At 40.7% G+C, this 15,479-nt stretch overlaps 1 protein-coding gene across 4 annotated transcripts in view; it reads right to left on the bottom strand.

Annotated features, from left to right (window-relative positions):
- The window catches only part of BTBD10 (BTB domain containing 10), a 32,810-nt gene extending 17,331 nt beyond the window's left edge, over positions 1 to 15,479 (bottom strand). The window contains exons 1-2 of one of the 4 annotated variants that reach the window (XM_061462894.1): positions 15,326 to 15,479; positions 7,807 to 7,965 (exon numbers count right to left, since the gene is read on the bottom strand). In XM_061462894.1, coding sequence (XP_061318878.1) covers positions 7,807 to 7,907 — 101 coding nt within the window. In that variant the 5' untranslated portion in view covers positions 7,908 to 7,965; positions 15,326 to 15,479. The remainder of the gene's footprint in view (positions 1 to 7,806; positions 7,966 to 15,325) is intronic. The other 3 variants (XM_061462895.1, XM_061462896.1, XM_061462897.1) reach the window with 3 other exon arrangements.

The following is a 15,479-nucleotide window of genomic DNA, read 5'->3' as shown; positions in this document are numbered from 1 at the left end:
ACCATGAGTAATCCATTTCTTAGTAAATCAGTTCCACCTCAGGAAAGAAACGAAAACAACAACAACAAAAAAAATCCCATGAGCATTCAGTTGCCAAAGTGATCTTTCAAGCAGCAAGGAATTAACCTCTAGATAGGTATACATTCACACCTTATGACCTTTGTCAAGCTACCCAAATACATGTCCCTCCATAAAAGAATATTGGTTGCCTTTATTTATATACAAATTCCTATTCCATTTTCAAAATGGGATGTTAAGTAAAAATTTAAGAAACTTGGAGGCATATTATCCTCCTTCAAACCAGAAAATACTTCCGATCTATTAAAAACCAGCTTCAGAAGTTCTAATTCAAAAGGTGCAAACACCTGCTGAACCTGTACCTAGCCATTAGAGTTTCTACTCTCAGAGCAGAAATGAGCATACAGCAATTCAGAAGAAAGTTGTCCGTAAAAATTCTACAGCATAATATTCCTGAGCATAATTAATTTCACCTCTAAAATGCTTTGTGCCTTAAAGTCAGGGTCTGATCAAGTTTTGCATGATGCCCAAGTCCACCACAAATAATATCCAATGATATTTGGAAAAGGTCATTTGTGTGCTGAGAGGTTCAAGGGGATTTAGTGTGCTTTTGCACAGAAAGTCACTGAGTTTTCTTTCTCAAAGTGTTCACAAGCTGCCATTTCAGAAATAAAGGATGTCAAAAAGGAAGGTGGGGAAGGGGGGAACAAAACAAACTACACCACAAAATACACAACTGTTTAAGACTACTTGCTATACCACAGATACCTTATAAGAGATTGGTGGACTGATGCTTTTGAAAGACATCACTGAGTGCAGCCCATTTTTCTAGATTCCAAGAAATTTCAATTCCAATTCTACTTCCCAGCCCATCTCAGTTTCTTCTGAGGGCTTTACATCCTGGTGCCAATAAAATCTAGATGAAGAGATCTTGATCTGCCAATACCAGATTGCAATTAAGAGCAGGCGTGTTTACAGTTAACTTAAAGCAGACGATGCACAGTAATTCACAGACTACAACTTGAACTCATGGTAAAAGTAGGCCTGATTGTTTTCACATTGTACATTGTGTAGGCCTGCCCCATGCTATAAAGTGTTCAACTGCAGAAATCCAACTTATGTGAAGAGAAATAATACCCATCCTGCGGTGGAGAACAGATTATACAGTCTGATATCATTCCAGAGATAAGGACCCATCCAGGGATGCTTCGCGTATATCCAAAATGCTGAGGCAAGTGGCACTTCCATTCACAACCCATGAATCATAGAATACTTAGGGCTGGAAAGGACCTGAAGATCATCTAGTTCCAACCCCTCTGCCATGAATGCATCCTCTCAGCATGCTAAAATATTAGGGAAAAAAAAAACCAACAAAAAAACTCAGCATTCAGAATCTCCACAATAACTTGTCATCAATGGAAAACTTTTCAAAGAGGAAGACTTTCCAAGATTCAAGAGGTTCAAGAGTCATGACAAGAGAATCAAAGTACAGCCATGTTTTCTTCATTAACGCACTAGGGCAGGCAGGACTTTGAATCTAACACTACATAAACAGAATGAACAAACAAGAAACTATCAAATGGAACTAAAACAGAAGCAGATTTGGAAAATTAAATCCAGGACAAATCTTCAGGAAGACCAAAATTTAAGCCACAGATTTTTCAGCACAACTCCAGTGAAAACACAAGTACACCAGAATTAGAATTAAAATCTCCCCCAAAATGATAAAAACTATAGCACTAAAGAGAAATTCCATGTGGGAAGCCAACAACCAATGAAAGGTTAAAGAGAAAATACAAGCCAGCGATACTTAATAATGAAAATACAAATTCAGAGACCATTTATTTGAACCTTAGTCACTGTTTAGTCAACATACGGTTCCTGAAATTCTTCTTCCATCTTATTTGGGTGAGTCAAAGCATCTCAAAGATTTTTTGAAATAGCTTGGACAAACAAAACCCTTTGTATTGTTATCTACAGTCAGCTTTAATACCATATAATTCCGTTCTGCCAAGCTCTTTACTTTTTTATCAGGGATCATTTGTGTTATATTTTCTATCCTTATTTTCTGAATCTCTCCTTTTCAAGTTTTTCAGTACACTGCCCATCTCAGAACACATAAGAAAAACGAGGAGAGAAAACAATGGCACAACTTGCCAGAGGTTTAACAAAATTGGACACTCACCAAACTAAATAAATAGATAAAATGCTAACCTGTGTAACTGTTTAATACATACACCCCTTACAGTTTTGCTACATATCCTTTGCCTCAACCAGCCAGCATAGTGAAGGGAGCAGAGTCCTGTGGCTTTCCTTGCTGCCACATAAGCCTTAAACACAGAAAGATGGCTCACAGACTTAGATTATGTTTTCTATGAGTCTAGAAAATTATCTAAGCTATTTTAGGAATGTTAAGGCTGGAGGATTAAACACATCAAAGCACCAAGAAGTGACAAGCTAAGCATCTCTCTTAAATATTACTCTCTTGTTGAGATTTATAATAAAGTTCTCATTTCACCATTACACTTCTCAAACCTGAGTATTTTCTTCCTTATGATAACAAGGCATATTTTGAATGTGTAAGACTAATAGAACTGTAGCACTCAAACCTGTCAACAGAAGAGCTCTGTTCAAGTTCTATCATGAAAAAAAAACTTACGTCTCCAAAAGCATTTTGCCCACCTCACACTGAATTTTTCACACAGATTTTCACTTGTCTGAAGAAAAAGTGTCAAGTCAGAAATAGTAGTAATGTGTCTATACTCAGACACCCAAAATCCAATTATTTTAGTTAGGCTTTTGAATAGAGCATACTAGTTTCCAATAATTGGATTCTCTGAAGTAACCAAGTATCTCAAAGGAGCAAAGTAACAAATTATTTCTCCTTAATTTATTGCTATTCTATTATGACCTCAAACTATTAGTTGGAGTCTCATTTGCAACTATTACTAAAAACAGGTCTACATAATTTGAAAAAAAAAATTGTCAGAATTAAGCTTGAATACTGTATCCCTACCACGCCCATTAAAAACTTCCATAAAACACTGGCTTTTCAGCATTTCATTGGAAACACAAATTGTGTTTCTCCAGAAAGCTATCCAACTTAACTGCAATTGTTTTAGAGGCACAGATTTCATATCTTCTGATGTGCAAACCTTGAATTCAGACCCTGTATACAAAGTGATCAACAGTAGCCTTCCAAAAGGTATAGGCCACAAACTTAGAAGTACCTCCTATCTGCATCAAATAATCTTTTCAGAAAGCTGCACAGCTTTTTCTTTAAACATTTCCCTCAAACAGATGATCCACAACAGACCACACATGGCAGGCACGTGCACTGTTTCTCTGGATTGGATTTAGCTTCAGCTTCCAACTACTATACTTTATTACAAATTTGCCTATTGACTCATCATCATAATGCTGTTTCTGCAACGTTCTTCAGATAATCAAGATGTCATTATTTAACCTTTGAGTTTTTCCTGCCTCAAAACATATTTAGTAACCTCTGAATACACCAAGTGAGGCGGCAGCGTTAATCTGCTGGAGGGTATGAAGGCTCTACAGAAGGATCTGGACAGGCTGAAATCAGTGGGCTGTGGCCAACAGTATGAGGTTCTATAAGGTTCAACAAGGCTCAGTGCCAGGTCCTGCACTTGCTCCACAACAGCCCCTTGCAATGCTACAGGCTTAGGGAAGAGCGGCTGGAAAGCTGCTTGGCGGAAAAGGCCCTAGGGGTGCTGACTGATGGCTGCTGAACATGACCCAGCTTGTGCCCAGGCAGCCAAGGCAGCCAACAGCATCCTGGCTTGCATGAGAAATAGTGTGGCCAGCAGGACCAGGGAAGTGATCATTGCCCTGTACTCAGCAACTGGTGAGGCTGCACCTCGAGTCATGTGTTTGGTTGTGGGCGCCTCACTACAAGAGAGATACTGAGGTGCTGGAGTAGGTCAAGAGAAGGACAACAAACCTGGTGAAGGGTCTGGAGCACAGGTCTACTGAGGGAACTGGGGTTGCTTCGTCTGGAGAAGTCTCAGGGGGACCTTACCACTCTCTACAACTACCAAAAGGAAGACAGATTGAGGAAGTGGCTGGTCTCTTCTCCCAGGTAACAAGTGGTAGGACAAGAGGTAACAGCCACAAGCTGCATCGGGGGAGGTTTAGAGTGGATAAAAATTTCTTCACCAAAAGGCTATTTAGGCACTGGAACAGGTTTCCTAGGGAAGTGGTGGAATCAACCAGCAGGGCAAAGGCAGTGAACCTGCCACTCTGCTCTCATGATACCACACCTAGAGTACTGCATGCAGTTCGGGTGTCCTCAACATGAGGATATGGAACCATTGGAACAAGTCCAAGGGCCACAAGAACTACATAAAGGGGCTGGTGCACATCCCATACAAAGAGAGGCTGAGGAAGCTGGGGCTGTTCAGCCTGGAGAAGGCTGCAGGGAGACCTCATAGCAGCCTTCCAATACCTGAGGAGGACCTAGAAGGATGCTGGAGAGGGACTCTCCATCAGGGACTGTAGTGATAGAACAAGGGGAAATGGGTTTAAACTTCAACGAGGGAAGTTCAGGTTAGATAGTAAGAAGAAGTTCTTTACTGTGAGAGTCATAAGGCACTGGAACAGGTTGACTAAAGTAGTAAATGCTCCATCCCTGGCAGTGTTCAAGGCCAGGCTGGACGGAGTCTTGGGTGATACAGTCTAGTGTGAGGCGTCCCTGCTTATGGCAGGGGGTTGGAACCAGATGATCTTAAGGTTCTCTCCAACTCAAACTATTCTACGATTCTCCCGCATGGCATCCTTGTCTCTAAACTGGAGAGAGATCAATTTGATAGGTGGACCACTCGGTGGATAAAGAACTGGCTGGATGGCCACATGCTGAGTTGTAGTCAACAGCTCAATGTCCAGCTGGAGACCAGTAACAAGCTGTGGCCCTCAGGGATCAGTGCTGGAACCGGTCTTGTTCAACATCTTCATCAGCGACATGGACAGTGAGCTTTAGTGCGCCCTCAGCAAGTTTGCCGATGACACCAAGCTGTGTGGTTCAGTTGATAATGCTGGAGGGAAGGAATGCCATCCAGAGGGACCTCGACACACTTGTGAGGTGGGCTGATGCCAACCTTATGAAGTTTAACCACGCAAAGTGGAAGGTCCTGCACCTGGGTAGGAGCAATCCCAGGCACAGCTACAGGTTGGACAGAGAAGAGATTCAGAGCAGTCCTGCGGAGAAGGACTTGGGGGTGTCGGCTGATGAGAAAACGAACATGAGCCGGCTTCAGTGTGCGCCTGCAGCCCAGAAAACCAACCATATCCTGGGCTGCATCAAAAGGAGCGTGACCAGCAGGTCGAAGGACATGATCCTGCCCCTCTACTCTGCTCTTGTGAGATCTCACTTGGAGTACTGTGTACACTTCTGGTGTCCTCAACATAAAAAAGACACAGAACAGTTGGAACAAGCCCAGAGGAGGGGCACGAGGATGACCAGGGGACTGGAGCATCTCCCATATTAAGACAGGCTGAGAAAGTTGGGGCTGTTCAGCCTGGAGAAGAGAAGGCTGCATGAAGACCTCATAGCAGCCTTCCAGTATCTGAAGTGGCCTATAGGGATGCTGGAGAGGGACTCTGCATTAGGGACTGTAGTGATAGGACAAGGGGTAATGGGTTAAAACTTAAACAGGGGAAGTTTAGACCGGATATAAGGAGGAAGTTCTTTACTATAAGGGTGGTGAGGCACTGGAATGGGTTGCCCAGGGAAGTTGTGAACGTCCCATCTATGGCAGTGTTCAAGGCCAGGTTGGACGAAGCCTTGGGTGAGATGATTTAGTGTGAGGTGTCCCTGCCCATTGCAGGGGTGCTGGAACTAGATGATCTTAAGGTCCTTTCCAACCCTAACCATTCTATGATTCTATGAATCCTGGAAGCATTGGTAGGTCCCTGGAAGCACTCAAAAAAATGTGTAGATGAGGCCCTTTGTAGTCTTGGGGTAATGCCGGTCTTAAAGGTCTTTTCCAACCAAGCTCATTCTCTATGCCTTCAGAATCCCCTCTAATCAAAATTTTCCTTCAACTGCTGATACCAGACTTTCAATAACTCCACCAAGCCTCCAACAGCCGCATTAACCCTTCTGACCATATGATGTTACTGGAGACTTAAGTTCAACTGACTACTCATTGAGACAGTGTCCTCTATAGTGCCAATACTATCAATGACTGAGAGTTGTAGTAGTCTACAAAAAAAAAAACAAAAAAAAACACCACACAAACAAAAAACCCACACAAACAAATAAAAGGTCTACATTCTTTGCTCCTAAATGTTTAACATTGTACTTAGTCATATGAAGACTGCAGGGTTATTTGCAACCAGTTTACTGAGATCACATGCTATTAATAAGCTCTTTTTTATTATTTAACACTCCCCATCATAAGTTATCCTATCAATACCAGTTTTATGTTTTATTCCAGATCACCAGTCATGGGAAGTAACATGGGATCAGAGTTGAACTACATGAACTGGACTCAGCAACGAATCACCCATTTACAAATCACAGAGACCTGAGTGAGAACAGTCCTCAACTCACATACAATGCCCTATTTTATCATCATTTACTGATACTGTGCCAGATTTGGATCATAAGTAAGAAGAACACAACCACTTACCAGACGCCAACACCTTAATAAAAACATCAACTGTACAAAGCTATATTCCATAAGCCTATACTGACCAGTAGCATCGGCCATCCTCTTCAGTTCTGTGTTAACTGCTCCATTATTCATACCCCAGACAGGCCTATAATTAAGTGGGCTTCCCTGTAAGCCTTTTAATTACTGGTGCATTCTTTTTTCCTGCCCTCTTGGATGCCTCACAGTTATCCAATATTTAATGACAGGAAAATAACCCACAATATTAATTGTCAGTAGAATACTTTGGGCAACACTTAAGTCCAGTTTATCTGAATCTATGCAATAAAAATGCAAATTAGGTTGCTGTTACTGAATGTGCTCCTTAGATCTTTTTCTAGCATCTTATGAGTAGGAAATCTTGAATCACTAACAATTTTAGGTTATATTTAGCCTTCTAAAAGGGCAAAGTACTTGGAAGATACACGCTTATTTGGATGCATATATACATATATATGTATATTTTTCCAGCATCATGCTTCTTCACATACATTTGCTAGGTGATTCACTGCTTTGCTTAATTCATTTTAGAACACTATGTGCTGGAAAAACATTAATTAGCTTCATAATGTCTTCAAATCAAGAAGCATTTAAAAAGACTCTTACAGCTAGGGATGCAGGCAAAAGCAAGATCTGACACACAGCTTTACAAAGAAAGTGCTATAGAGCGTGACACTTACATGCAAGCACCTACTGGTTATCATCATGAACAAGGTGCACATACTTTAAATATGCTACTTAACACAGAGCACCAACAACTAAGTGATGAACAAAGTAACTCCTAGTAAGCACCTCCAAAAAAAAAGTAAGTAGAAATCACATATGTAGTCACTCAACTGGTGACTTGATACGCACACAAGGTATTGTTTTGGTTTTGTTGGGTTTTTTAAAAAAACAAAATCCCATCCACAGCAAAACAAACCTAAGCACAGATTATGGAAGCTGACACATCATTTAGGTTAGAAAGTATCTCTTAAAGGAATTAAGCAGCATTCCTTTTAAGAAGAACTGCAAAATTTATGACAGGACTTGCCACAACCAGATACAGTAGCCTTTAGAATGGACTTTTAATGTAGTTTTTGAGATGCAATAGATTGTACATAGCACCTACCTTGAATGTTTACAAAGTTTACGAGGTCTATTATGCAATTTCCGATCCCAATTCTCTGGATCACTGGAGTTACTGTCATAAGGATGAGGCCGTCCTGCCATTCCACTGCTAGCTTCCTCACACTACTGCTCTGAAAAGCACACATGCAGCACTCACAACCTACATTAAGAGAGCAGTGTTTACCTTTAAATAATGCCACACAGAAAAAGAAAATAATTAGACATGCAGAATTTCGTGCTGTTAGGTTTTGTTTTTTTTTAATAAAGATTATAGAAAACAGGATACACTGAAGCACAACTTCTAAATAGCATGACAATAATATATACATTTGGCCACTACCTGCACTAAAAGATTATTTTTTAAGAAATACAGTTCTATAAATGATGGCAGAAAAATTCAGTTTTGCCACAATTAATTTCACTGTGTCCAAACAGAAAAGGCACTGGTTATGAAACACAAGACAAACATATAATTTTTCTTTCATATGTATAAAGTTAGTTCAAAGAAAGATCCCAGCTGTAGAACAAACACCAACAGTTTTACAATTTGAATGGCTGATCAAGAGGAAAACAGAGTTAATATTAACAGTTAAGATACCCAAATCCTTACTTCAAAATGGAACCGACAGCAATCCTTAGACACACCCAATGTAGTCCAGTTTTACTAACTTTTGCAGAAAAGTAACAAAAAAAGTAATAGAAAAACAGACATTATGAGCCTACCCTTCCTTGACTGGGATCCATTATTAAATTCAACTCCCACTAAAATTCACTCATGATTGTCAATAAAGAAAGCCAAATTTTAAATAACTGGTGTTCAAGTCATAGGAATAAGCGACACGTGCGTCAAGAGAGTTGTATAGTTCAGAATGACCTTCTTACAAAAAGAAATGACCTGGTTATGAAAACAAATGACCTGGTAACAAAAATGAGCAAGTAGCTACAAGTGAACAATTGATGATTGCACAGCATCTGGAAAAAAATACCAAATTACATGTATGCCTGCTATGTTTCTCTGCAATTTTAAGCTAAATAATTTAGAAACACTGTATCACCACTCCAGCTTTATTATACTTTTATTACAGTCAATAAAATTTGTCCTTTTTGGAAATCAGTCCCAAAGGAATTTAGGCTTCTCTGAAACAGATAGCTTCTCAAATAAAATGTCCTTCTAGTCATGGAACATAGAAAAGCTCTTCTGACAAATTTAGATTCTCTTAGCTAAGAACAAGCTTCTTAAAAACATCAGTTGCATGCAAGTTTCTTCCTCATGTTCAGATCTAACAATGAGAACAGCTTTTACACCAAGTATACAATCTCCACAGGGTTCGGTTTTTTTCCTGTTATGGTTTCTATAATTAAGCACACTTTGATTGGAAGATTTGTATGGTCAGATGTCCATATAGTGTCAGGAAAGGAAAAAACATTTTATGTAAAATTACAGGAACTACCCAACTTCTCTTGGAGGGAAAAAATAAAAAAGTCCCCATAAGAGTTTCATTGTGTATTACCTGGAAGTTCAGGTTATCAAAGCACAGTCAATGGGTGACAATACTACACAAACATAGAAAGTTATAGGATTTCCACACATTAATCAGGTGTTTTTAGATGCTTAACAAGGAAAACCTACAACCTATTTCAGAACAGAAAAAGTATTATTAAGGAGACACAGGGAAGAAAGACTGGTTTATAAATCCAGTTGCAAGTTACCTTAGCAGCAGCCATACGTAACTTAAGTGCAATATGACATACTATTTCCATACACAAACAATACAAATATGAAGACACTTTCTGTCCTGAATTGAAACAAATGGTGTTCATTAAATTGAATCACTTGAGCAAGATACATACAAGTTTTACTGCTTGTGGCAACAGCACAGTTTAGAGCAAAGAGCAAAGACCAGCAGTCCCCCAGCGGAAACCAGAGCTCCCATTCATTCTGCAACCATTTCCAGCTACTGACCACTGCAGGTCCTGCTTAAACTTGGGCTGAAGCACACCACAGTGATGGGCTCATTTAGCACCACATATTCCTTTTCAAGCTCGTTTCCACAAATTTGCTTTTTTTTAAAGCCACCTGATACAGGTGGCCTCATCAGAAACAGGTGCCTCATCAGAAACAGGTTGGCAGCCAGCACCTAGTTCTTACTCATTTTATTGAATTACTGTAAGACATCAGTGTTTGAATTTAGCTTTCACACTGGAAACACATGTAAAAGGTTTTTTTACAAGAACTGCAGCTGAAAGGACAATTTAAAGCCACTTTCTTAAGCGTCTCACACTTTCTGCCTTCTCCTCATCTTTCATTTAACTAAAGTGACAGATTCAGCAGGAGGGTATCATACACACTTCAAATAAAAAGATTGTTTTAAGTAGATCAGTTCCTCAATCTGTTTGGATCAGTTCCTCAATCTGCTTTGCTATGCAGCCACATGCTTAGGCCATTACAAACAATAGATGACACAGAAGGACAGAAACAAACAAATGGAACTGCTAGTCATGAACAGCAGCATTCCCTTTTCCCAGCTTGAAGCACACAAGGAACCTCAGCACTGTCACTGATGAAGTACCAGTGGCACGCTGGTAAACAAGAAACAGCCTTTCCTCCACCCTCCATTCAGCAGAATCTTAAGAAACAATACTTCTCTAAGAAATAATTTGCTATAACTCAGATGACTTTTTTTCCCCTTAAGTTCCCTTAAGTTTTAACAAACTTGTAAATTATAAATAAATATTTTCTGATTATTTTCTGTCTTGAAAAATGAAAATTTTCAGTTAGTAAATGACGTATGAATTCCTCAAAGTAAGTACTTCTCCTGATTAATTTTTAAACACTTCTGCAAATCTGTTTTCTTCTGCAATAGAAAAGAATTTGTTTCAACTGTGGTTCAAATTATTCCCCCCCCCCCCCCCCCCATCACAGAATCATAGAATAGTTAGGGTTGGAAAGGACCTTAAAATCATCTAGTTCCAAGCCCCCTAACATGGGCAGGGACACCTCACACTTAAACCACCTCATCCAAGGCTCTGGCCAAGCTGGCCTTGAACACCACCAGGGATGGAGCATTCACAACTTCCCTGGGCAACCCATTCCAGTGCCTCACCACCCTCATAGTAAAGGACTTCTTCCTTATATCTAACCTAAACTTCCCCTGTTTAAGTTTTAACCCATTACCCCTTGGTCTTATCACTACAGTCCCTAATGAAGAGTCCCTCCCCTGCATCCTTAATAGGCCCCCTTCAGATACTGGAAGGCTGCCATAAGGTCTCCATGCAGCCTTCTCTTCTCCAGGCTGAACAGCCCCAACTTTCTCAGCCTGCCGATTCAAACTGATTCACACTGTGGGCAACAAAAAAAGCTTTTTGCAGAATATTCTGGCCTTGTGCATAAAGCAGAAAATCTGCAAAAAGTACATGCCCCCCATGAAATCAAGGAACTCCATCTGAAACATTACTAAAGGCAGAAAGGCACTGGGAGCACATGAAATAAAGAATCAAATCCAAACAGCCTTTGTAGATCACAAACCACTGTCATACTGGCCAAACTAATTGCCATTCTAATTTAATTAGCTACTAAGCAATTCTCCAGGTGTAAAGAACGATTTCTCACTCCGCTGCAGAAAGGTAATATTCCAAAGAGATATCACAAGGAATAATTGGGTAAAATAGGAAACCAGGAAGCAGACTTAAATTTTCAAGGCTTTTGAGACAGACAGCTAGGACACTTCAGATTTGCTAATATCAAGTTGAATCTGGAATCATACTAATTTATCAAAGTTGTAGACTACTCAAATACAAGGGAATTGTAAAGATAGACACTCAGTGGGTTTGGGAAGCTAACAGCTGATGTGGTAGAGCCACTCCAGGCATTGCAAAATACAGCCATTAATGCGTTTGCACCACTACTTGAAGAGCACATGAAAGGATGTAACAGACGCTAACTTGTGATGGCCACAGATTATGTTAACTAACACTTAAAGTATATTCAGTTCTTTGTCATGACAAAACACAATGCACAAAAGGTGCACAGCAGATTAAGCAATACTTAGACAACACCAGATGCGGGACAGAAATGGATATATATTTTTGTGAGATGCAGGACTTGCACTCAAGGTATGCAGGTGAGGGGGAAAAAAAAAAAATAATGAAAATGATCTTTGGAAATCTGTCAGGAAAAGAAGTGAAGCTAATCTCAATGTCAGTACATTTCAAGCCAGCCAGCCACATTATATTTATTGAGAATACTTGTCAGGATGAAAAGTTCTGGAGTCTTACTAAGGAAGATGACTAAAATAATATGAAATTTAGAGGCAGAGGCCCAAGATGTCACCTTCCAGACACCAACTCATCAGGTGGAACAAAGAACTGATTGCTCCAGCTGTCAGTACAGAAGACAACATTGAGGTAACACGCAATGCTTCAGGCAGCTACTTCAGCTTTAAGCCTCGGTCAGACGCATTTCCTAAAGTAGAACAGGTTTCAGAAGCCCATCTGCTCTAACCTGCTCTATCAGTGAGATACACTGTAAAGGTGAACCAGGATAAGATGAAAGACCCAATAGACAAGAAACCAGCTAGGATAAAACCTGGCATTAGTGGTGACAGAAACTCCAAGACTTTATTTAGACTTTCTGTGACAGTCTCCCATTTGCTGCCTCTAGTCAAAGCTCAAAAGCAACAACAAAAACTAACTTACAAGTAAGATTTACTGGATATGCAAGCACAGTGACATTACATCCTAATTAAGAAATACAGTTCAAAGTACACATGCTCATAATGCAAACACTGCATCTCATGGAAACCCACACTTGCCAAGTGAGTTTCTTGCAAACTACCACAGGAATCAGTCACAATCCAGCCACATAAAGTAGCTTTAGAAATTACCATCACCAAAATGTTATCAAACTGATGCTGATTAAAGCATAGCTGAGAACCATCCCGTGCATTACAGTCTCAATATTAACGGAGTAGGCCAGGACTGAAGCTTCTCTTGGGGGGGGGGGAGATGATAAATAAGAAAATGAAGCAGTCATGGAAGCTGGTGACATCCCTATTTTATAACTGTAAACAACAGAAATCCAGCAAGCTTAACTTGATTCTTAAAAGGAACATGACAATAACACTCCTATCTGGTATCAGAATCCTAAAAAAAGCAAGAGGCAGATGATTCCCAACTCCGCCTCTGTATTGGGATTCATTGTGCAAAATCAGCCTAGGTCTACCTGTAAAAAGCTCAGCTGATTGAGCAGCTTCTCCCACACAAAACCAGAATCATGATTATCACTGCAGGAAAAAGCAGAACATACCTTCTTGCCTCTCCTTCTAGCCCCATCCCCCGATGCTCATCAATATAAAACAGAAAGCAGGCATAGGCCTTGGTAATAGTCAGTGACAAAATGAATAGCATGAAACAAAGTATCGGGTAGATTTCATGAACAAACAAGCAAGGTCTACACTCATGGCTGTTACGCATCAGTAACAGTGTATCTCAATGAGCAAGAAAACACCATATAATTTTTCAAATTTCAAATTAGTTCTAAGGTAGCCTTTTATTTTATACATATTTTAAAGAGATACATAGTTTTATTGATAAGCAACAGCACTGGGACAAGATTTAAGCAACACTGCTGAAACAAGCTGCGCTAAAAGAAATTGGCATATAATGAGATTTTGATTTTTGCGAATGCATAGAAGACAAAACAGACCCAGCCTCAAACATGCAATCTAGGAAAGCATACAGTTTATAACAAAGTGACAAAAAAAAAAAAAGCACTGATGACATTTGCGACTAACTTAATAAGCAGTTATCACCCACACATCAGCTGTTTACCATTTTAAAATGCAATGGCACCTAAAAGGAAACCTCTTCTTTGAGAAAGAATTCAGCGTGTGATCCTAAAGCTGCTTTAACTTATTGTTTTTCTTAACCTCCAGTTAAAACTAAGTGTGGACAAAAGCACGAATAAAAACGTGTTGAAAAACACTCCCAAGAACAGCCACCAAGAGCATCACTGGTAGATGGCAACAAGTTTTTGAGACAGAAATGGTACAAATAGGAAGGTAATATGCAAAGACATTTGGCAGATTCCTGAAATTAGAAAAACAAAATCAAAGACAAATCCACACTAACAGACCTCCAGAACAAACACAGTGAAACAGCTTTTCTTAACTACAGAGAAATGGATAAAGAAAAACGACCCCAGCCATATCCTTTTCACTGTACTTGTGTTCAAGTTATAGGAAAATCAAGGTAACCTACAGAAAACAATGCAAAGACAGATTATTTTTTTTTTAACACGAGATGAAAAAAGTAACGTGTGAACTATCTGGTTATGAACTGTGAGCAGTGTGAAGAGGATAATTTGAACTGTATTCATGGATCATCTAACGCAAGAGCAAATTGAAGAGGGTAAGAGAGGGTCTTCCAGGGAAAGGATCACCAAAGCTGAAGCAATAACAGAGATAAGGGCTCTTTAAATGAATCACTGAAGATGATTCATGAGGAAAAAAAAGCACAAAAATAAGAACAGAGATGACAGCCAAAAGGCTACCATGAAGCCAGACTTCAGGCTGCACTCAAACCTGTGAGAGGCAGCCCACATTTAAAAAAAAAACAAAAACAAACCATACCAGAACAAAACAGAACAAAAAGATACAATGCAACGACTCCTTTGTACAAAGAAGTCAGACAAGCAAGAGAAACACACCTGTAAAAAGGTCTGTGATGGAACTGAATCGAAATTCTGAAAGAAGGGAGTTCTAAAGTGATACATTTCATGGGATCAGAGATAAAAATGAAAAGGATGCAGAAGTTAGAAACAGAAGCAAACTTAAAGGAAAAAGGTAATGACAAGCAAGTGTGACACATAATTGTACTATGACTGGTTTATCATAAAAACAATTACTTTCTGCAAATAAAATACGGTTACAACGAAAAGTATCATAAAGATATTGAACACATAATGAAATCATATGAGGAGGTAAATCAGTGCTCAGGAACTACATGATCGCTGTCAGCCAGTCTAAGCAATAATACTGCTTCTGTACAGCCTTCATAGCAACCGCAGGTTTTACCGATACACAATAAATGATTAAATTAGTAATTTAAGCAGTGTTCGGCCTGCTCGTGACACCACACGTAACAGAATCATCAAGGCGCAGCGGCCGGGAGCGGGTAATCTCTCTACGATGCTTTTACAGCGTAAAAGATTCAGAACACGACCCGTCTGAGGCGACGGGGAAACCCGCCGTCAGGCCCTCGGGCCGGTGCTCTACCTCAGGAGGCCGGCTGAGGTGCTCCGAGGCGCCGGTGGGTGACCCAAGCCCGGTCCGGTCCGTCACAGGGCAAGGGGCCGGCAGATGCACGGAGGGGCTGCCTCCCGTAAGTGGGACACAGACCAGGAGCCGCGGCTGAGAGTCCGGCCGCATGGGCCCGTCGGAAGCCCGGCGCCCCGGCACACAGCCGCCGCGCAGCCCCACCAAGTCTCGCTCTCAGTCGCGCAGTCACCGCCCGCCACTCACCCGCACAGCACCGCTGCCAAGCCACCGCCTCCCGCCGCCACCAGCCGCTGCGCCCAGGCCCGGCAACCGCCGCTGTCTCCAGCTCTCGCGAGAGCAGCCCAGCGCGCACCAGAGGAGGAGACGGCTGCACCGAGATCTCACGAGACTTGAGGAA

This window comes from Pezoporus flaviventris, unplaced genomic scaffold (genome assembly GCF_033815535.1).
Source record: "Pezoporus flaviventris isolate CSIRO_AGI_PZ_B2104156 unplaced genomic scaffold, CSIRO_AGI_Pfla_v1 ptg000036l, whole genome shotgun sequence".
Taxonomy (NCBI): Eukaryota; Metazoa; Chordata; class Aves; order Psittaciformes; family Psittacidae; genus Pezoporus; species Pezoporus flaviventris.
Note: the sequence above shows the minus strand (reverse complement) of the source record. Positions and strands in the feature narration are given on the sequence as shown.